Here is a 23,766-nt window from a genome sequence, read left to right as displayed (position 1 = left end):
TAGCAGTGATTTATAGATGGCCTGGAGCCAGTGGGTTTGACGACGAACATGTAGTGAGGACCAGCCAACAAGAGCGTACAGGTCACAGTGGTGGGTAGTGTATGGGGCTTTGGAGACAAAACGGATGGCACTGTGATAGACTACATCCAATTTGCTGAGTAGAGTGTTGGAGGCTATTTTGTAAATGACATCGCCGAAGTCAAGGATCGGTAGGATAGTCAGTTTTACGAGGGCATGTTTGGCAGCATGAGTGAAGGAGGCTTTGTTGCGAAATAGGAAGCCGATTCTAGATTTAACTTTGGATTGGAGATTCAAGAGCACAAGACAGGTGAAACAAAATAAAACAAAATAAAACTTTCGGAAACAACAGGCCGAAACAACAGGTCGAGGCGCAGGTGGTATTCGAGTTTGTGACAGGAGTAAAAGTGGTGATTTGTTCCCTTTAAATACACCAGGCTTTAGAACATATGTATTGATACACCAGAAAGGGTACTTTAAAATGTACACACTCCAGGTGTTGTTGCTTTATCTACAACCCCGTTACCAGCTGTTAGGTAATGTGCTGTTGCTTTATCTACAACCTCATTACCAGCTGTTGCTTTATCTATGACCCCATTACCAGCTGTTGCTTTATCTACAACCCCATTACCAGCTGTTAGGTCATGTGCTGTTGCTTTATCTACAACCCCGTTACCAGCTGTTAGGTAATGTGCTGTTGCTTTATCTACAACCCCGTTACCAGCTGTTGCTTTATCTACAACCCCGTTACCAGCTGTTAGGTCATGTGCTGTTGCTTTATCTATGACCCCGTTACCAGCTGTTAGGTCATGTGCTGTTGCTTTATCTATGACCCCATTACCAGCTGTTAGGTCATGTGCTGTTGCTTTATCTATGACCCCGTTACCAGCTGTTAGGTCATGTGCTGTTGCTTTATCTATGACCCCATTACCAGCTGTTAGGTCATGTGCTGTTGCTTTATCTATGACCCCATTACCAGCTGTTAGGTAATGTGCTGTTGCTTTATCTATGACCCCATTACCAGCTGTTAGGTAATGTGCTGTTGCTTTATCTATGACCCCATTACCAGCTGTTAGGTCATGTGCTGTTGCTTTATCTATGACCCCATTACCAGCTGTTAGGTCATGTGCTGTTGCTTTATCTATGACCCCATTACCAGCTGTTAGGTCATGTGCTGTTGCTTTATCTATGACCCCATTACCAGCTGTTGCTTTATCTACAACCCCGTTACCAGCTGTTAGGTCATGTGCTGTTGCTTTATCTACAACCCCGTTACCAGCTGTTAGGTCATGTGCTGTTGCTTTATCTACAACCCCATTACCAGCTGTTAGGTCATGTGCTGTTGCTTTATCTATGACCCCGTTACCAGCTGTTAGGTCATGTGCTGTTGCTTTATCTATGACCCCGTTATCTGCTGTTAGGTCATTTGCTGTTGCTTTATCTATGACCCTGTTACCAGCCATTAGGTAATGTGATGTTGCTTTATCTATGACCCCATTACCAGCTGTTGCTTTATCTATGACCCCATTACCAGCTGTTGCTTTATCTATGACCCCATTACCAGCTGTTGCTTTATCTATGACCCCATTACCAGCTGTTGCTTTATCTATGACCCCATTACCAGCTGTTGCTTTATCTACAACCCCATTACCAGCTGTTGCTTTATCTACAACCCCATTACCAGCTGTTGCTTTATCTATGACCCCATTACCAGCTGTTGCTTTATCTACAACCCCATTACCAGCTGTTGCTTTATCTATGACCCCATTACCAGCTGTTGCTTTATCTATGACCCCATTACCAGCTGTTGCTTTATCTATGACCCCATTACCAGCTGTTGCTTTATCTACAACCCCATTACCAGCTGTTGCTTTATCTATGACCCCATTACCAGCTGTTGCTTTATCTATGACCCCATTACCAGCTGTTGCTTTATCTATGACCCCGTTACCAGCTGTTGCTTTATCTATGACCCCATTACCAGCTGTTAGGTAATGTGCTGTTGCTTTATCTATGACCCCATTACCAGCTGTTGCTTTATCTATGACCCCGTTACCAGCTGTTGCTTTATCTATGACCCCGTTACCAGCTGTTGCTTTATCTATGACACATACATGCTTTATGTCCCCCCCACTTCTAAGACCAAAGTTGCGCCCCTGGTTTAGCCCTTATCTCAACCGATAACATCAGTGTTGTAATCTTATTGGAGATTAGGCTTATTTGATGTTGTCAGGAATTCGCCTTCATTGGGAATTGTTATTGTTGATTGATCTTTTGTAGATGGGGGGAAATAACATGTATTTATCTGTTAAGCCATTCTCCAACTTACCTATATCCCTTTCATACTAAGACGCTTTTCGGCTCCTCTTTCCTCCTCTTCTTTATATCTGATGGTATCAGAACTTTTATTTCCTCCTAACTACCTAGTAATCATTTCTGTAAAGTTCTGCCTACGGCCCTAGTATGAAACGTAGCTGTAATGCCGAGGTGGCTTTGGTGCGCACTACGCTCTTAAACGCTTGGTGGTTGCTAGGCAGCGCCCGTTTACCATCCTCCTGACAGTTCTAAACTTCGCCCATCTCTTCACATAGCCCACCACTAAGCATGCCCTGTTTGGATCCATAAAAAAATGATTGTGGGAATAAATATCACTGAATGACAGAAACATTGTAATAAAGTAGACTAAAGCAATTGAAGGCATCAAATTGTTGCTTTACTGAAACACCCAAAGTCATCCAATCCTTGTAATACATTTAAAGCAATAGCCTACCTGCATGTGGTCAACTAGATCAGGGTTTCCCAAACTCGGTCCTATTTAGCATGCTATAATGTAGCCTAAATCAAGTGATCGTCTATCACTGATCAGAAACAGTTAGCATCAAGTGTAGGCTTATTATCTTTGCTCAATCATATACAGAATAGGCAACTCCAGAAGTCTGCAGAGGTTGTGAAGTATGAACGAGACTCACATGCTTTTGAAAATAGGATTGCTATTCTTTTCAATCGGTATCATTGTTTGTAAGGGGGTCATATAAACATTGTTTGTAAGGGGGTCATATAATCATTGTCCAATTTTTTTTTTACTGGCTAAATACCGTAAATGTGAAAGCATTATTAGGCAGTTGTTATTTGTGGTAAATACTGTTTTCAGGTCATAGTATTGAAGGCCACACAGAAAAGTGAATCCGATCCTAAAATAGTAATGTTTCACTTGAGTCCACAGTTAAACAGCTTATGTAGCTTACAGTGTACAGCACTCACAGTACATATGTCCTCTCGACAAGGATCTTTCCGGGGGAACTGTCTTGGTATTCTGTGTTTTATTAGGATCCCCATCAGCTGTAGAGAAACCAGCAGCTGCTCTTCCTTTGGGTCACACAGAACAGGAAACATGACATTATGAACAACAGCTCAGAGCTACATAACTTGCCTTTGGAAATCAATAAGATAATCCTGTCGGCGCTAGATAGAACATACAGTGTATGAAATGTTTAATATCCCCCAAATGGACACGCTCTGAAATTAATTTGTTATGCTGTTTGACTTTCTGAGCTGTCCTGATCTGCCTGATGTCTTCCAGCAACTTAAATTCATTTGAATGAATGCTATAAGCTACTAAACCTTCATACAACTTTTAAACTCAACTGTTTTAGTTAAACAGGTTTTCATACCTGTATTGATTTGTATTGTGTATTTTCTTTATTTTCTTTGACAGGATAATGCTGTTACGAAACAACGCGCTGAGGATCATCAACTCCAGCCGCTCTGACGAGGGGAACTATGTCTGCCGAGCCGAGAATCGGTTTGGCTCGGCTGAGATGACGGCCATGCTCTGGGTAAAAGGTAAGCTATGCCCAGCGGGGGTCTTTATTTTCTGCCAAATTAGTGCCAGTCACCCACCAGTAAACAGTCCCCCAATGTCGTTTCCCGCCACCTTTGTCTGGTGCCGGGGGGAGAGGAGGGGGGGAGAGGCAGAGGGGACGCCAGCGGAATTTATTGTGTTCGCTCGACCGTGAAGCAAAAGGGTTTTCACATTCAAAAATCATTTCACAAGGGCACCCTATTTGAGAGCGTTAAAGGGCCTGTTGTATATAAGCAGCATTCACAGCTGAGATCAAAAGAGGCCCTGATTGTTTTGGTCCTTGTCAGGGTTTAGTATGCAGGATTTGTTTTGATAATGACACCTCAGAATTAAATCCGGCTACCTGGTTGTTGGTTTCCCTGGTCCCATCTGAATAGAGCAGGGTTCTTCAATTCCGGTCCTGGAGGGCCGAAACACCTCTGTTTTTCATCATCTCCTTCTAATCAGGGGCTAATTCAGACCTGGGACACCAGGTGAGTGCAATTAACTACCAGGTAGAAATTAAAAACAGAAGTGTTTCGGCCCTCCAGGACCGGAATTGAAGAACCCTGGAATAGAGTGTGCCCTGCCTGGACCCAAATCCAGGAAAAAAACAATGTTTTTTGTTTTTCCTCTTCCTCATTGCCATGCTAGCCAAGGTAACCAAGCTATACAGTGCCTTCGGAAAGTATTCAGACCCCTTGACTTTTTCCACATTTTGTTACGTTACAGCCCAATTCTCAAATTGATTAAATTGTTTCCCCCCCCCTCATCAATCTACAATCAATACCCCATAATGACAAAGCAAAAACAGGTTTTGAAATGTTTGCTACTTTATTAAAAAATAAAAAACGGAAATATTACATTTACATAAGTATTAAGACCCTTTACTCAGTACTTAGTTGAAACACCTTTGGCAGCGATTACAGCCTTGAGTCTTAGTGGGTATGACGCTACAAGCTTGGCACACCTGTATTTGGGGAGTTTCTCACCTTCTTCTCTGCAGATCCTCTCAAGCTCTGTCAGGTTGGATGGTGAGCGTCGCTGCACAGCTATTTTCAGGTCTCTCCAGAGATGTTCGATCAGGTTCAAGTCCGGGCTCTGGCTCGGCCACTCAAGGACATTCAGAGACTTGTCCCGAAGCCACTCCTGCGTTGTCTTGGCTTGGTGCTTAGGGTTGTTGTCCTGTTGGAAGGTGAACCTTCGACCGAGTTTGAGGAACTCTGGAGCGCTGGCAGAGTGACAATCACCTCCCTGACCAAGGCCCTTCTCCCCCGATTGCTCAGTTTGGCCGGGCGGCCAGCTCTAGGAAGAGTCTTGGTGGTTCTAAACTTCTTCCATTTAAGAATGATGGAGGCCACTGTGTTCTTGGGGACCTTCAATGCTGCAGAAATGTTTTGGTATCCTTTCCCAGATCTCTGCCTCGACACAATCCTGTCTCGGAGCTCTACGGACAATTCCTTTGACCTCATGGCTTGGTTTTTGCTCTGACATGCACTGTTACCTGTCGGACCTTATATAGACCGGTGTGTGCCTTTCCAAATCATGTCAAATGAATTGAATTTACCACAGGTGGACTCCAATCAAGTTGTAGAAACATCTCAAGGATGATCAATGGAAACAGGATGCACCTGAGCTCAATTTCGAGTCTCATAGCAAAGGGTCTGAATACTTACAGTACCAGTCAAAAGTTTGGAAACACCTACTATTTGAAGAATCTCAAATATAAAATATATTTTGATGTGTTTAACACTTACTACATGATTCCATATGTGTTATTTCATAGTGTTGATGTCTTCACTATTATTCTACAATGTAGAAAATAGTAAAAATTAAGAAAAACCCTTGAATGAGTAGGTGTGTCCAAACTTTTGACTGGTACTGTATTTAAATAAGGTATTTCCGTTTATTATTTTAAATACATTTTAAACCTTTCTAAAACCTGTTTTCGCTTTGTCATTATGGGGTATAGTGTGTACAGTCGTGGTCAAACGTTTTGAGAATGACACAAATACTAATTTTCACAAAGTCTGCTGCCTCAGTTTTGATGATGGCAATTTGCATATACTCCAGAATGTCATGAAGAGTGATCAGATGAATTGCAAAGTCCCTCTTTGCCATGAAAATGAACTTAATCCCCAAAAAACATTTCCACTGCATTTCAGCCCTGCCACAAAAGGACCAGCTGACATCATGTCAGTGATTCTCTCGTTATCACAGGTGAGTGTTGACGAGGACAAGGCTGGAGATCACTCTGTCATGCTGATTGAGTTAGAATAACAGACTGGAAGCTTTAAAAGGGGGTGGTGCTTGAAATCATTGTTCTTCCTCTGTTAACCATGATTACCTGCAAGGAAACACATGCCGTCATCATTGCTTTGCACAAAAAGGGCTTCACAGGCAAGGATATTGCTGCTAGTAAGATTGCACCTAAATCAACCATTTATCGGATCATCAAGAACTTCAAGGAGAGAGGTTCAATTGTTGTGAAGAAGGCGTCAGGGCGCCCAAGAAAGTCCAGCGAGTGCCAGGACCATCTCCTAAAGTTGATTCAGCTGCGGGATCGGGGCACCACCAGTGCAGAGCTTACTCAGGAATGGCAGCAGGCAGGTGTGAGTGCATCTGCACGCACAGTGAGGCGAAGTCTTTTGGAGGATGGCCTGGTGTCAAGAAGGGCAGCGAGGAAGCCACTTCTCTCCATTGAAAAATATCAGGGAAAGACTGATATTCTGCAAAAGGTACAGGGATTGGACTGCTGAGGACTGGGGTAAAGTCATTTTCTCTGAAGAATCCCCTTTCCGATTGTTTGGGGCATCCGGAAAACACCTTGTCCGGAGAAGACAAGGTGAGCGCTACCATCAGTCCTGTGTCATTCCAACAGTAAAGCATCCTGAGACCATTCATGTGTGGGGTTGCTTCTCAGCCAAGGGAGTGGGCTCACTCACATTTTTGCCAAAGAACACAGCCATGAATAAAGAATGGTACCAACACATCCTCCGAGAGCAACTTCTCCCAACCATCCAAGAACAGTTTGGTGACGACCAATGCCTTTTCCAGCATGATGGAGCACCTTGCCATAAGGCAAAAGTGATAACTAAGTGGCTCGGGGAACAAAACATCAACATTTTGGGTCCAAGGCCAGGAAACTCCCCAGACCTAAATCCCATTGAGAACTTGTGGTTGATCCTCAAGAGGCGGGTGGACAAACAAAAACCCACTAATTCTGACAAACTCCAAGCATTGATTATGCAAGAATGGGCAGCCATCAGTCAGGATGTGGCCCAGAAGTTAATTGACAGCATGCCAGGGCGGATTGCAGAGGTCTTGAAAAAGAAGGGTCAACACTGCAAATATTAACTCTTTCCATAAACTTAATGTAATTGTCAATAAAAGCCTTTGACACTTATGGAATGTTTCTAAATATACTTCAGTATACCATAGTAACATCTGACAAAAATATCTCATAACACTGAAGCAGCGAACTTTGTGAAAACCAATACTTGTGTCATTCTCATTTTTTTATTTTTATTTAATGAATTTTAGAAGAATAACGTAAAAAAATGTGGTTAAAGAGAAGGGCTCTGAATACTTTCCGAATGCACTGTCCTGGGATGACACTGTAGCAGTCTACCATTAGGTGTGACATGTCCTGGGTGACAATGTAGCAGTCTACCGTTAGGTGTGACATGTCCTGGGTGACAGTATAGCAGTCTACCATTAGGTGTGACATGTCCTGGATGACAGTGTAGCAATCTAACGTTAGGCGTGACGTCCTTGGATGACTTTGTAGCAGTCTTGTGTCCTAAGCTATCTTTACCGGTGCCATGTCCAGAGGTGTTGTATTGACAGAGGTAAGATGCAGCAGTGTTATGTTTTGTGATGAAAGTGCTAAGATGCAGCAGTGTTGTGTTTTGTGATGACAGTGCAAAGATGCAGCAGTGTTGTGTGTTTTGATGACAGTGCTAAGATGCAGCAGCGTTGTGTTTTGTGATGAAAGTGCTAAGATGCAGCAGTGTTTAGTTTTTTGTGATGACAGTGCTAAGATGCAGCGGTGTTGTGTGTTGTGATGACAGTGCTAAGATGCAGCAATTGTGTGTGTTGTGATGACAGTTCTAAGATGCGGCAGTGTTGTGTGTTGTGATGACAGTTCTAAGATGCAGCAGTGTTATGTTTTGTGATGAAAGTGCTAAGATGCAGCAGTGTTGTGTTTTGTGATGACAGTGCAAAGATGCAGCAGTGTTGTGTGTTTTGATGACAGTGCTAAGATGCAGCAGCGTTGTGTTTTGTGATGAACGTGCTAAGATGCAGCAGTGTTTAGTTTTTTGTGATGACAGTGCTAAGATGCAGCGGTGTTGTATGTTGTGATGACAGTGCTAAGATGCAGCAATTGTGTGTGTTGTGATGACAGTTCTAAGATGCGGCAGTGTTGTGTGTTTTGATGCCAGTGCTAAGATGCAGCAGTTTAGTGTGTTGTGATGACAGTTCTAAGATGCAGCAGCGTTGTGTTTTGTGATGACAGTGCTAAGATGCAGCAGCGTTGTGTTTTGTGATGAAAGTACTAAGATGCAGCAGTGTTGTTTTTTGTGATGACAGTGCTAAGATGCAGCAGCATTGTGTTTTGTGATGACAGTACTAAGATGCAGCAGTGTTGTGTGTTGTGATGATAGTGTTAAGATGCAGCAGTGTTGTGTGATGTGATGACAGTGTTAAGATGCAGCAGTGTTGTGTTTCCAGAGGCCATGCGTGTGGACCTGAGCCCCAGCAGGGTGGAGGTGACGGTGGGGGAGAGCGTGGTGCTCAGCTGCAGGGTATCACATGACCCATCTCTGGACGTGGCCTTCCAGTGGCTCCTCAACCAGCAGCCCCTCAACTTCCAACAGGAGGGAGGACATTTTGAATATACCCAAACAGTAAGTAGAGATAACTAAGTACAGTAAGTAGAGATAACTAAGTACAGTAAGTAGAGATAACTAAGTACAGTAAGTATAGATAACAAAATACAGTAAGTAGTGATAACAATACAGTAAGTAGAGATAATTCAATACAGTAAGTAGAGAGAACTAAATACAGTAAGTAGAGATAACAATACAGTAAATAGAGATAACTAAAAACAGTTGAGTTAGTAAAGATAAGGGATGGGTAACTGGTGGCTCGCGGATCAATCCCCCCCAATAAAAAATTTAAAAAATGAAATACAGTAAGTAGAGATAACTAAATACAGTAAGTAGAGATAACTAAATACAGTAAGTAGATATAACTAAATACAGTAAGTAGATATAACTAAATACAGTAAGTAGATATAACTAAATATAGTAAGTAGAGATAACTAAATACAGTAAGTAGATATAACTAAATACAGTAAATAGAGATAACAATACAGTAAGTAGAGATAACTAAATGTAGTTGAGTTAGTATAGATCAGGGATGGCTACTCTTCCTGGGGTCCAGCTAAATTAAGGCAGTTTATTCAATTTTTAAAACATTACAATACATTCACAGATTTCACAACACACTGTGTGCCCTCAGGCCCCTACTCTACTACCACATATCTACAGTACAAACTCCATGTGTACGTGTGTGTATAGTGTGTATGTTATTGTGTGTGTGTATGCATGTGTCTGTGCCTATGTTTGTGTTGCTTCACAGTCCCCGCTGTTCCATAATGTGTATTATCTCCTCCAGGAGAGATTTACATGCATATTATTAATATTAGCTCTCTTTGTACATCCAAGGGCCAGCCATGCTGCCCTGTTCTGAGCCAATTGTAATTTTCCTAAGTCCATCTTTGTGGCACCTGACCACACGACTGAACAGTAGTCCAGATGCAACAAAACTAGGGCCTGTAGGACGTGCCTTGTTGATAGTGCTGTTAAGAAGGCAGAGCAGCGCTTTATTATGGACAGACTTCTCCCCATCTTAGCTACTGTTGTATCAACATGTTTTGACCATGACAGTTTACAATCAAGGGTTAGTCCAAGCAGTTTAGTCACCTCAACTTGCTCAATTTCCACATTATTTATTAGAAGATTTAGTTGAGGTTTAGGGTTTAGTGAATGATTTGTCCCAAATACAATGCTTTTAGATGTAGAAATATTTAGGACTAACTTATTCCTTGCCACCCATTCTGAATCTAACTGCAGCTCTTTGTTAAGTGTTGCAGTCATTTCAGTCGCTGTAGTAGCTGACATGTATAGTGTTGAGTAATCCGCATTTGTGTGTCCATGTAAATAGCCTTTTTTTTTTTTTTTTTTACGTATATATTTCCCTATCACACTTTTCATCCTTCTACTAAATATACTTTCGTGCAACCCACCTCACTCAATGTGGAACAGATTCTATTATTTACTCACCTTTATCTAGAATCTCCAGTTGAAACTAGCCAGCCAGCTAACTAGCTAACTAGCTACTTGCTATTAGCCGCCGTTAGCGGTTTTCACCCAGAACATCAGATTTTCTGCCGGAATAACTGAATCACTGGACCTTAACACCGGATCTAGCTAGCCGCAACCGAATGGATGTCGAATGGATGTTGCTGTAGGCTAATCGCCCCCGTAGCACCAGTTAGCCTTGAGCCTTGAGCTAGCCCTGGCTATCTACCTCTCTGTCTACCGGACGGGAGTAGCCAGCTAACCAGCTAACTAGCTTCTTGCTATTAGCCACCGTTAGCGGCTTTTTCTCCATTGTCTGTGGCCTGCACTACCTACCAGCCAGCTCTAGCCTGGACTATTATCGGCCAGTCTGCACTCAGCCCTGACTGCACAGCGAGTTATCGACCCAGAACCCAGAATCGGATTTTCTGCCGGAATCACTGAATCACTGGACCTTTAACTCTGGATAATCGCAACTAGCTAGCTGCAACCAAATGAACGTTGTTGTTGGCTAATCAGCCTTGAGCTAGCCTTGAGTCAAGCACATCTCCCGGCTATCTACCCCTCTGTCAACCGGACGGGACCTCCTAGAGTCGACACGGAGCCCTGCCGATCCATCACGACTGGTCTGCCGACGTAATCGTCTGTGGTTTCAACAGGCTTCCCGTTGTGACGACCACGAAGATCCATCTGCTAGCCCCGGCCCGCTAGCACACACAAACTACAACTGTGCTTCCTGCTCTCTGTGCTGAAGCACCAATTTGAACTGCTCTTGGATTCACATATTGCTGTTCACTGGACCTTATGATCACTCAGCTGCACAGCTGATGCCTGCTGGACTGTTCCTTTACACGGTACCCTGTCCTGTTTATTCTGTTTAGCCTCAGCCCAAACTTTATCGCTATTACCAGTTGTTGTCTTAGCTCTCTCTAATAACACCTGTGATTGCTTTATGCCTCTCTCCCATGTCAATATGCCTTGCCTATTGCTGTTCCAGTTAGCTCTTATTCTACAATTTCACTGTAGAACCCCAAGTCCCTCTCAAACTGCCTCAAATAGTTCCTTTGTTCCACCCCCCATACACGCAGAGACCGGCTCAATCGGTGCCACCAGTGATGCTATCTCTTTCATTGTTACCCAACGCTTAGGTTTACCTCCACTGTACTCATATCCTTCCATATCCTTGTCTGTACATTATGCCCTGAATCTTTTCTACAATGCCCGGAAATCTGCCCCCTTTATTCTCTGTACCCAACGCACTAGAAGACCAGTTCTTAAAGCCTTTAGCCGTATCCTTATTCTAGTCCTCCTCTGTTCCTCTGGTGATGTAGAGGCTAACCCAGGCCCTGCAGCCCCCAGTATCACTCCTACTCCCCAGGAGCTATCAGTTGTTGACTTCTGTAACCGTAAAAGCCTTGGTTTTCTGCACATTAACATCAGAATCCTCCTCCCTAAGTTTGAGTTATTCACTGCGTTAGCACACTCTGCCAACCCTGATGTTCTAGCATTGTCTGAATCCTGGCTTAGGAAGGCCACCAAAAATTCAGAAATGTCCATCCCCAACTACAACATTTTCCGTCTAGATAGAACTGCCAAAGGGGGTGGAGTTGCAATCTACTGTAGAGATAGCCTGCAGAGCTCTATCATACTATCCAGGTCTGTGCCCAAACAGATTGAGCTTCTACTTCTAAAAATCCACCTTTCCAGAAATAAGTCTCTCACTGTTACCACTTGCTACAGACCCCCCTCAGCCCCCAGCTGTGCCCTGGACACCATATGTGAATTGATTGCCCCCCATTTATCCTCAGAGTTCGTACTGCTTGGTGACCTAAATTGGGATATGCTTAACACCCTGGCCATCCTACAATCCAAACTAGATGCCCTCAATCTCACACAAATTATCAACGAACCTACCAGGTACAACCCTAAATCCGTAAACATGGGTACCCTCATAGATATCATCCTGACTAACTTACCCTCTAAATACACCTCCTCTGTCTTCAACCAGGATCTCAGCGATCACTGCCTTATTGCCTGCGTCCGTAACGGGTCCGCGGTCAAACGACCACCCCTCATCACTGTCAAACGCTCCCTAAAACACTTTAGCGAGCAGGCCTTCCTAATTGACCTGGCCCAGGTATCCTGGATGGATATAGATCTCATTCTGTCAGTAGAGGATGCCTGGTTGTTCTTTAAAAGTAATTTCCTCTCAATCTTAAATAAACTTGCCCCATTCAAAAAATACAGAACTAAGAACAGATATAGCCCTTGGTTCTCCTCAGACTTGACTGCCCTTGACCTGCATAAAAACATTCTGTGGCGTACTGCATTAGCATCAAATAGCCCCTGCGATATGCAACTTTTCAGGGCAGTCAGGAACCAATATACACAAGCAGTCAGGAAAGCAAAGGCTAACTTTTTCAAACAGAAATTTGCATCCTGTAGCACTAACTCCAAAAAGTTTTGGGACACTGTAATGTCCATGGAGAATAAGAGCACCTCCTCCCAGCTGCCCACTGCACTGCTATGAAACACTATCACCACCGATAAATCTACAATAATCAAGAATTTCAACAAGCATTTTGCTACGGCTGGCCATGCTTTCCACCTGGATACCACTACTCCGGCCACCAGCTCTGCACCCTCCGCTGCAACTTGCCCGTGCCCCCCGCTTCTCCTTCACACAAATTCAGACAGCTGAAGTTCTGAAAGAGCTGCAAAATCTGGACCCCTACAAATCATCTGGGCTAGACAATCTGGACCCTTTCTTTCTAAAACTAGCCGTCGAAATTGTCGCAACCCCTATTACTAGCCTGTTCAACCTCTCTTTCGTAACATCTGAGATCCCCAGAGATTGGAAAGCTGCCGCGGTCATCCCCCTCTTCAAAGGGGGTGACACTCTAGATCCAAACTGTTACAGACCTATATCTATCCTGCCCTGCCTTTCTAAAGTTTTTGAAAGCCAAGTTAACAAACAGATCACCGACCATTTTGAATCCCACCGTACCTTCTCCGCTATGCAATCCGGTTTCCGAGCTGGTCATGGGTGCACCTCAGCCACGCTCAAGGTCCTAAACGATATTATTTAACAGTGATCGATAATAGACAGTACTGTGCAGCCGTCTTCATCGACCTGGCCAAGGGGTTTCGACTCTGTCAACCACCGCATTCTTATTGGCAGACTAAATAGCCTTGGTTTCTCAAATGACTTCCTCGCCTGGTTCACCAACTACTTCTCAGATAGAGTTCAATGTGTCAAATCGGAGGGCCTGTTGTCTGGACCTATGGCAGTCTCTATGGGGGTGCCACAGGGTTCAATTCTCGGGCCGACTCTTTTCTCCGTGTATATCAATGATGTCGCTCTTGCTGCTGGTGACTCTCAGATCCACCTCTACGCAGACGACACCATTTTGTATACATCTGGCGCTTCATTGGACACTGTGTTAACAAACCTCCAAACGAGCTTCAATGCCATACAACACTCCTTCAGTAGCCTCCAACTGCTCTTAAACACTAGTAAAACTAAATGCATGCTCTTCAATCGAACGCTGCTGGCACCCGCCCACCCGACTAGAATCACTACTCTCGACGGGTCTGATCTAGAGTATGTGGACAACTACAAATACCTAGGTGTCTGGTTAGACTGTAAACTCTCCTTCCAGACATACATTAAGAATCTCCAATCCAAAGTTAAATCTAGAATCGGCTTCCTATTTCGCAAAAAAGTCTCCTTCACTCATGCTGCCAAACATGCCCTCGTAAAACTGACTTCGGCGATGTCATTTACAAAATAGCCTCCAACACTCTACTCAGCAAATTGGATGTAGTCTATCACAGTGCCATCCGTTTTGTCACCAAAGCCCCATATACTACCCACCACTGTGACCTGTACGCTCTTGTTGGCTGGTCCTCACTACATATTCGTCGCCAAACCCACTGGCTCCAGGCCATCTATAAATCACTGCTAGGCAAATCCCTGCCTTATCTTAGCTCATTGGTCACCATAGCAACACCCACCCGTAGTATGCGCTCCAGCAGGTATATCTCACTGGTCGTCCCCAAAGCCAACACCTCCTTTGGCCGCCATTCCTTCCAGTTCTCTGCTGCCAATGACTGGAACGAATTGCAAAAATCTCTGAAGCTGGAGACTCTTATCTCCCTCACTAACTTTAAGTATCAGTTGTCAGAGCACCTTACCGATCACTGCACCTGTACACAGCCCATTTGAAATTAGCCCACCCAACTACCTCAGCCCCATATTGTTATTTATTTTGCTCATTTGCACCCCATCATCTCTATTTGCACATCATCTCTTGCACATCTATCATTCCAGTGTTAATACTATAGCCTATTTATTGCCTTACCTCCATAACTTGCTACATTTGCACACACTGTATATATATTTTCTGTTAAAAATAAAAAAAATAAAAAATACATAGACACACTGGCTTTACTCAAAGCCAGCGGCATGTCATTAGTAAAGATTGAAAAAAGTAAGGGGCCTAGACAGCTGCCCTGGGGAATTCCTGATTCTACCTGGATTATGTTGGAGAGGCTTCCATGAAAGAACACCCTCTGTGTTCTGTTAGACAGGTAACTCTGTATCCACAATATAGCAGGGGGTGTAAAGCCATAACACATATGTTTTTCCATCAGCAGACTATGATCGATAATGTCAAAAGCCCCACTGAAGTCTAACAAAACAGCCCCCACAATCTTTTTACCATCAATTTCTCAGAACATTTGTGTAAGTGCTGTGCTTGTTGAATGTCCTTCCCTATAAGTATGCTCAAAGTTTGTTTACTGTAAAATAGCATTGTATCTGGTCAAAACTTTACTAAGGGTTGGTAACAGGCTGATTGGTCGGCTATTTGAGTCAGTAAAGGGGGCTTTGTTATTCTTGGGTAGCGGAATATTTTTTTTTTTTAAGGTGCTCCAAAGCTTTTTACTATCATTCTTTATGTAATATATCTTTGTTTCATAGTGTAGTTTCTTCTTCTTTTTATTCAGTTTAGTCACATGATTTCTCAATTTGAAATACGTTTGCCAATTGGTTGTGCAGCCAGACTTATTTGCCATTCCTTTTGCCTCATCCCTCTCAACCATACCATTTTTCAATTCCTCATCAACCGTTTTTACAGTCATTTTCTTAATGGGTGCTTATTAGTAACTGGAATAAGCAAGTTCATAAATGTGTCAAGTGCAGTGTCTGTTTGCTCCTCATTACACACCACGGACCAACAAATATTATTTACAGTGGCTTGTGAAAGTATTCAACCCCTTGGAATTTTTCCTATTTTGTTGCCTTACAACCTGGAATTAAAATTGATTTTTTTGGGGTTTGTATCATTTCATTTACACAACATGCCTACCACTTTGAAGAGGCAAAATATTTTTTTTTGTGAAACAAATAAGAAATAAGACAAAAAAACAGAAAACTTGAGCGTGCATAACTATTCACCCTCCCAAAGTCAAAACTTTGTAGAGCCACCTTTCGCAGAAATTACAGCTGCAAGTCTCTTGGGGTATGTCTCTATAAGCTTGGCACATCTAGCCACTGGGAATTTTGCCCATTCTTCAAGGCAAAACTGCTCCAGCTCCTTCAAGTTGGATGGGTTCCGCTGGTGTACAGCAATCTTTAACTCACACCACAGATTCTCAATTGTATTGAGGTCTGGGCTTTGACTAGGCCATTCCAAGACATTTAAATGTTTCCCCTTAAAACACTCAAGTGTTGCTTTAGCAGTATGCTTAGGGTCATTGTCCTGCTGGAAGGTGAACCTCCGTCCCAGTCTCAAATCTCTGGAAGACTGAAATAAGTTTCCCTCAAGTATCTCCCTGTATTTAGCGCCATCCATCATTCCTTCAATTCTGACCAGTTTCACAGTCCGTGCCGATGGAAAACATCGGATGGTGTCCTCGGGGTGTCCTCGGGGTGATGAGAGGTGCTGGGTTTGCGCCAGACATAGCGTTTTCCTTGATGGCCAAAAAGCTCAATTTTAGTCTCATCTGACCAGAGTACCTTCTTCCATATGTTTGGGGAGTCTCTCACATGCCTTTTAGCAAACACGAAACATGTTTGCTTCTTTTTTTCTTAAAGCAATGTTTTTTTTTCTGGCCACTCTTCCGTAAAGCCCAGCTCTGTGGAGTGTACGGCTTAAAGTGGTCCTATGGACAGATACTCCAATCTCCGCTGTGGAGCTTTGCATATCCTTCAGGGTTATCTTTGGTCTCTTTGTTGCCTCTGATTAATGCCCTCCTTGTCCGTGAGTTTTGGTGGGCAGCCCTCTCTTGGCAGGTTTGTTGTGGTGCCATATTCTTTCAATTTTTTAATAATGGATTTAATGGTGCTCCGTGGGATGTTCAAAGTTTCGGATATTTTTTAATAACCCAACCCTGTTCTATACTTTTCCATAACTTTGTCCCTGACCTGTTTTGAGAGCTCCTTGGTCTTCGTGGTGCCACTTGCTTGGTGGTGCCCCTTGCTTAGTGGTGTTGCAGACTCTGGGGCCTTTCAGAACAGGTGTATATATACTTAGATCATTTGACAGATAATGTGACACTTAGATTGCACATAGTTGGACTTTTTAAAACTAATTATGTGAGTTCTGAAGGTTATTGGTTGCACCAGATCTTATATAGGGGCGTCATAGCAAAGGGGGCGAATACATATGCACGCACCACTTTTCCGTTATTTATTTTTTTGAATTTTTTTAAACAAGTTCTTTTTTTCATTTCACCTCACCAATTTGGACTATTTTGTGTATGTCCATTACATGAAATCCAAATAAAAATCCATTTAAATTACAGGTTGTAATGCAACAAAATAGGATAAACGCCAAGGGGGATGAATACTTTTGCAAGGCACTGTACATCAACAACATAGGAATCACTACAAAACTCCTTATACACTATATTAGGCCCAGCCTTTGGAATCTGGATACTGCTTTCAAGCAAATTTCTGTATCATTAGTAAAGATGTGATCAATACATGTTGATAATTTAATTCCTGTGCTGTTTGTAACTACCCTGGTAGGTTGATTGATAACCTGAACCAGGTTGTAGGCACTGGTTACTGTTTGAAGCTTTTTCTTGAGTGGGCAGCTTGATGAAAGCCAGTCAATATTTAAATCACCCAGAAAATATACGTCTCTGTTGATATCACATACATTATCAAGCATTTCACACATGTTATCCAGATACTGACTGTTAGCACTTGGTGGTCGATAGCAGCTTCCCACCAGAATGGGCTTTAGGTGAGGCAGATGAAACTGTAGCCATATTACTTTAACAGTATTTAACATGAGATCCTCTCTAATATTTACAGGAATGTGGTTCTGAATATAAACAGCAACACCTCCACCATTGGCATTTCTATATTTTCTGTAAATGGTATAACCTTGTATTGCAACCACTGTATCATCAAATATGTTATCTAAGTGAGTTTCAGAGATAGTCAGAATATGAATGTCATCTGTTACCAGCAAATTATTGATTTCATGAACCGTGGTTCTTAAGCTACATATGTTAACGTGGGCTATTTTGAGCACTTTTCTTCTGGAATGATTGATTGTTTTCATTGCTTTACTGGGATGCTTAGCAGAAGTAGACATGCTCATCTTATTTATTTTAGTGCAGGGTGAGCTGCACACAGTGGACTTCCTACTAAGGCACACCGCCACAGTGCTAACAGTATAAATCTGGTTCATAGGCACATGATTACTGCATACAATAGTTGTAGGATCAGCAGAGGCATTCAGGGCAGTTAGAGGGACATACATTAGGTTCCTTACATTGTGTCCACCAGGAACGGTCACATTTCTTACCATGGAGCTGCCCAAAATCACGGCTGGCGAGAAGGATGAGGAAATCCGCCCACTCCCACGCTTCACAGGATTCTGAGAACCCTTTCTGGATGGGTGAGAGGCAGGATAACTTGAGCCCGTTGCTCCCGGCGCCTGGTCCAGAGCAGGGATGGAAGGTTGCTGACGTCGACTTCAAAATCATAGTAGTGGGCACTGCAGCCGCAGACAGCGACGAAGGTGCAGGAAGATCAGTCTCCAGGACTGCGAAACTATTCGTTGTTTGTATCCGCTCCGGGTCTCTCGTTGGGAGTGTAGACTGCTTTGCGGGAGGCCGCTGTCTTCGGCTTCCACGGTTCGTGACATGCGACCATCGTTGATTGCCTTTCTCCTCATGCTGTGCTCCTTCGACGGCGCTATCAGATGGGGGAGTTCCGGGCAATACCGGCCAGTCGGATAATGACAAACGACAAGGCGGAGATGCATCCAACAAGCGCGAATATCATCCAGACACCGGCGTAGAAAATGTAAACATTCCTCTCTGCGTTTTCCCCAGTTTCTTAAGTAGGCTGGCGACCTGCGTGATAAAGGAAGCCACCTCAAGCCTATAATCCTCGGCAAGTAAACAATTGCCGCATTGGAACTCCGAGTGATCCGGTTTGTCCCGAAACAAAGCGTAATAGATACAGCTCCTACAGCGCTGGAATCATTCGTTTAGTTCTCCAGACAAAGAGGGCTCCATTGGTAAACTCATCTGGGACTAACTTCGTTAGCTTGATGGCAAGCAGCTTAGCGCCTCGGTTAAGCAGGCTTCAACCTGTCTGTTAAGCGGGATTCCGAAACACAATAAATAGTGGTCCTAGCAGTTAAAAGCTAACTGCATCGTGGAATCCATGCAGAAAACATTAAAAAACAATGTTCTTCTGTGGGAATTTCAGTACTTCAGCATAACCTTTTCTACAGGTTCCTTCGTGGTTCTTTTTAAAATAATGTTCTCAAATTGTTCTGAGAACTTTCCACAAAAACCACAAGAAATCTTTAGTAACGTTCAGACAATGTTCTAAGAATATTATTTTAAAACATATACACTACCGTTCAAAAGTTTGGGGTCACTTAGAAATGTCCTTGTTTTCAAAAGAAAAGCATTTTTTTGTCCATTAAAATAACATCAAATTGATCAGAAATACAGTGTAGACATTGTTAATGTTGTAAATGGCTATTGTAGCAGGAAACGGCTGATTTTTTATGGAATATCTACATAGGCGTACAGAGGCCCATTATCAGCAACCATCAGTCCTGTGTTCCAATGGCACGTTGTGTTTGTAAATCCAAGTTTATAATTTGAAAAGGCTAATTGATCATTAGAAAACCCTTTTGCCTCACAGGTCCTCAACTGGCAGTGTCATTAAATAGTACCCGCAAAACACCAGTCTCAACGTCAACAGTGAAGAGGAGACTCCGGGATGCTGACCTTCTAGGCAGAGTTGTAAAGAAAAAGCCATATCTCAGACTGGCCAATAAAACGAAAAGATTAAGATGGGCAAAAGAACACAGACACTGGACAGAGGAAGATTGGAAAAAAGTGTTATGGACAGACAAATCGAAGTTTGTGGTGTTCGGATCATAAAGAATAACATTTGTGAGACGCAGACCAAATGAAAAGATGCTGGAGGAGTGCTTGATGCCGTCTGTTAAGCATGGTGGAGGCAATGTGATGGTCTGGGGGTGCTTTGGTGGTGGTAAGTGGGAGATTTGTACAGGGTAAAAGGTATCTTGAAGAAGGAAGACTCCATTTTGCAACGCCATGCCATACCCTGTGGACGGCGTTTGATTGGAGCCAATTTCCTCCTACAACAGGACAATGACCCAAAGCACAGCTCCAAACTATGCAATAACTATTTAGGGAAGAAGCAGTCAGCTGGTATTCTGTCTATAATGGAGTGGCCAGCACAGTCACCGGATCTCAACCCTATTGAGCTGTTGTGGGAGCAGCTTGACCGTATGGTACATAAGAAGTGCCCATCAAGCCAATCCAACTTGTGGGAGGTGCTTCAGGAAGCATGGGGTGAAATATCTTCAGATTACCTCAACAAATTTACAACTAGAATGCCAAAGGTCTGCAAAGCTTTAATTGCTGCAAATGGGGGATTCTTTGACAAAAGCAAAAGTTTGAAGGACACGATTATTATTTCAATTAAAAATAATTTCTAACCTTGTCAATGACTACATTTCCTATTCATTTTGCTATATTTCCTATTCAAACTCATTTCATGTATGTTTTCATGGAAAACAAGGACATTTCTAATTGACCTCAAACTTTTGAACGGTAGTGTACATCAACAAACTCTCTCTATCCTCTATCTTGTTAAGTGTGTTCAGGTCGCATGATCTTAAGTAGTGCTTGTTTACTTTGGGTCTGATTGAATAGACTAAAATGAACAGCTTTGTAAAAAAAACATGTCTTCCTATCCTGGTGGTGCAGTGGACCAATTGGATAGAGAACAGTAGATTATAGGATTGAATCTCACTGATGCCATGTCACAATAAAAAATACATGTGTTTGCATGATTAATGCCTAAGGAAATGAATTCCATGTATCCTATCTGTGTTTGGAGTTCAAAAAAGTTAACCCAAAATAAGCCAGCAGTGCTATTAAAAGTCTTAATGAAACTTACAATGTAAGTTTAAGGAAGTTATTCAAAAAACTTCCAAATAACCTAGAAAACCTCCAGGGGAAACTTTCAAGGAACCAGAGAAAATTTTTCTCAGAACCTCCCTGCAACCTAAAAATAAATGTTCCTGGAACAGGTGAAATGTTCGCAAATGTTCTCAGAACGTTTAAAAAGCTTTCCTTTTTACCAGTCAGGAAACGGCTTAGTTCCCACAACCAATGTGAAATCAAAAACATACGTTCCCACAACTTCCAAGGAACCCAATGTGCTAGCTGGGAAGCATCTGCTAAATGGCATTCATACTGAACAAAAATATAAACACAACATGTAAAGTAAAGTTGTCTCAAGTTTTGAGGGAGCGTGCAATTGGCATGCTGACTGCAGGAATGTCCACCAGAGCTGTTGCCAGAAAATTGAATGTTCATTTCTCTACCATAAGCCACCTCCAACGTTGTTTTAGAGAATGTGGCAGTACGTCCAAATGGCCTCACAACCGCAGACCACGTGTAACCACGCCAGCCCAGGACCTCCACATCCGGCTTCTTCACCTGCGGGATCGTCTGAGACCAGCCACCCGGACAGCTGATGGCCACTGGCACGCTTGAGAAGTGTGCTTTCAGGGATGAATCCCGGTTTCAACTGTACCTGGCAGATGGCATGCAACGATTGAAAACTGACCCCGGATCTGGGCTCAGTGGAAAAGTATAGCAAAAAAGACAGTACAGTATGAAGATAAGCTAAAACTGCTTCTCCAAATAGAAATCCCTGATCACACTTTTAGGCGATGTTGGCGATGTTGGCGATGTTGGCGATGTTGGCGATGTTGGCGATGTTGGCTAGCAACACTTCACCCGGTCTAACGGTCGTCTTGCGCCAAACTGCGCAGGTGCCGTCAAATCAAAAGTTGCAACGTTGTGAACAGCGTGGGTTATGCTATGGGCAGGCATAAGCTTCGGACAACGAACACTAATTGAGGCCCATTGTCGTGCCATTCACCCGCCGCCATCATCTGTACACATTTCCTGGACGCTGAAAATGTCCCAGTTCTTCCATGGCCTGCATACTCATCAGACGTGTCACCCATTGAGCATGTTTGGTATGCTCTGGATCGACATGTACGACAGCCTGTTACAGTTCCCACCAATATTCAGCAACTTCGCACAGCCATTGAAGAGGAGTGGGACAACTTTCCACAGCCCACAATAAACAGCCTGATCAACTATGTGATAAGGAGATTGTGTCGCACTGCATGAGGCAGCCCCTACCTGTTAAGGTATTTGTGACCAACAGACGCATATCTGTATTCCCATGTGAAATCTATAGATTAGGGTGTAATGGAATCATTTCAATTGACTTATTTCCGTATATGAACTGTAACTCAGTAAAATCTTTGAAATTGTTGCATGTTGTGTTTATATTTTTGTTCAGTGTATATACAGTGCATTCAGAAAGTATTCAGACCCCTTGACTTTTTCCACATTTTGTTAATTTACAGCCTTATTCTAAAAATGATTCAATAGTTTTTTTCCCCTCATCAATCTACTCACAATACCCCATAATGACAAAGCAAAAACAGGTTTTTAGAAATGTATGTATTAAAAAAGAAAAATGGAAATATGACATTTACATAAGTATTCAGACCCTTTACTCAGTACTTTGTTGAAGCACATTTGGCAGCGATTACAGCCTTGAGTCTTCTTTGGTATGAGGCTACAAGCTTGGCACACATATATTTGGGGAGTTTCTCCCATTCTTCTCTGCAGATCCTCTCAAGTTATGTCAGGTTCGATGGGGAGCATCGCTGCACAGCTATTTTCAGGTCTCTCCAGAGATATTAGATCAGGTTCAAGTCCAGGCTCTGGCTGGGCCACTCAAGGACATTCAGAGACTTGTCCCGAAGCCACTGCTGCGTTGTCTTGGCTGTGTGCTTAGGGTCGTTGTCCTGTTTGAATGTGAACCTTCACCCCAGTCTAAAGTCCTGAGCACTCTGGAGCAGGTTTTCATCAAGGATCTCTCTGTACTTTGCTCCATTCATCTTTCCCTCGACCCTGACTAGTCTCCCAGTCCCTGCCGCTGAAAAACATCCCCACAGCATGATGCTGCCACCACCATGCTTCACCGTAGGGATGGTGCCAGGCCAAAGAGTTCAATCTTGGTTTCATCAGACCAGAAAATCTTGTTTCTCAGTTGATACAAATTATAGTTGTTATGCTGGAAAGTAGATGGTAGATGTTTATTCTACCCTGTCCTCAATGTTTTCTCCACTGAACAAAGAAACAAGGGTGTAGTTTATACCCAAGCCTAGCCTGTGGTTGACCAATTAGAATTCTTTGCAATAAAATTGGGCCAATGGCCAAATACCAAGTATTGCGTTTCAGGCTCAATGTATAGACAATTTGGACCAATGAGAACTTGCCAGATGTAGCTATTAGTTCTGGAATGGAACCCAAACACAGAACACAGATTCTAAACAGATGTTGAACTGAAGAACAACCCGTGTCCCTGACCCATTAATATTCAGTTCCCATTTTCATTGATCGTTGATTCACTGCATTGTGTATTTATCTTCGAATTTTTAGGTGCCTTTTGGCAAACTGCAAGCGGGCTGTCTTGCCTTTTACTGAGGAGTGGCTTCCGTCTGGCCACTCTACCATAAAGCCCTGAGTGGTGGAGTGCTGCAGAGATGGTTGTCCTTCTGGAAAGTTCTCCCATCTCCATAGAGGAACTCTGGAGCTCTGTCAGAGTGACCATCGGGTTCTTGGTCACCTCCCTGACCAAGGCCCTTCTCCCCCGATTGCTCAGTTAGGCCGGGCGGCCAGCTCTAGGAAGAGTCTTGGTGGTTCCAAACTTCTTCCATTTAAAAATGATGGAGGCCACTGTGTTCTTGGGGACCTTCAATGCTGTAGACATTTTTTGGTAGCCTTCCTGTGACGAGGTGTGAATGAAGGAGTCAGGCGCAGGAGGTAAAACTCTGAAGTCCAGAGTTTATTCTGTTTACATAAATCAAACGCCCCAAGTGTCAAACGACACTATTACAAGGGTAAACATCCACCTTGGCAAATACA

At 43.1% G+C, this 23,766-nt stretch overlaps 1 protein-coding gene across 1 annotated transcript in view; it reads left to right on the top strand.

Moving 5' to 3' along the window:
* cntn5 (contactin 5) overlaps positions 1-23,766 on the top strand; it is a 542,763-nt gene that overhangs the window by 343,674 nt on the left and 175,323 nt on the right. The window contains exons 13-14 of the mRNA XM_041876697.2: positions 3,734-3,861; positions 8,594-8,769. Coding sequence (XP_041732631.1) covers positions 3,734-3,861; positions 8,594-8,769 — 304 coding nt within the window. The remainder of the gene's footprint in view (positions 1-3,733; positions 3,862-8,593; positions 8,770-23,766) is intronic.

Source organism: Coregonus clupeaformis, chromosome 5 (genome assembly GCF_020615455.1).
Source record: "Coregonus clupeaformis isolate EN_2021a chromosome 5, ASM2061545v1, whole genome shotgun sequence".
Classification (NCBI taxonomy): domain Eukaryota; kingdom Metazoa; phylum Chordata; class Actinopteri; order Salmoniformes; family Salmonidae; genus Coregonus; species Coregonus clupeaformis.
This window is presented reverse-complemented; position numbering and strand designations above follow the sequence as displayed.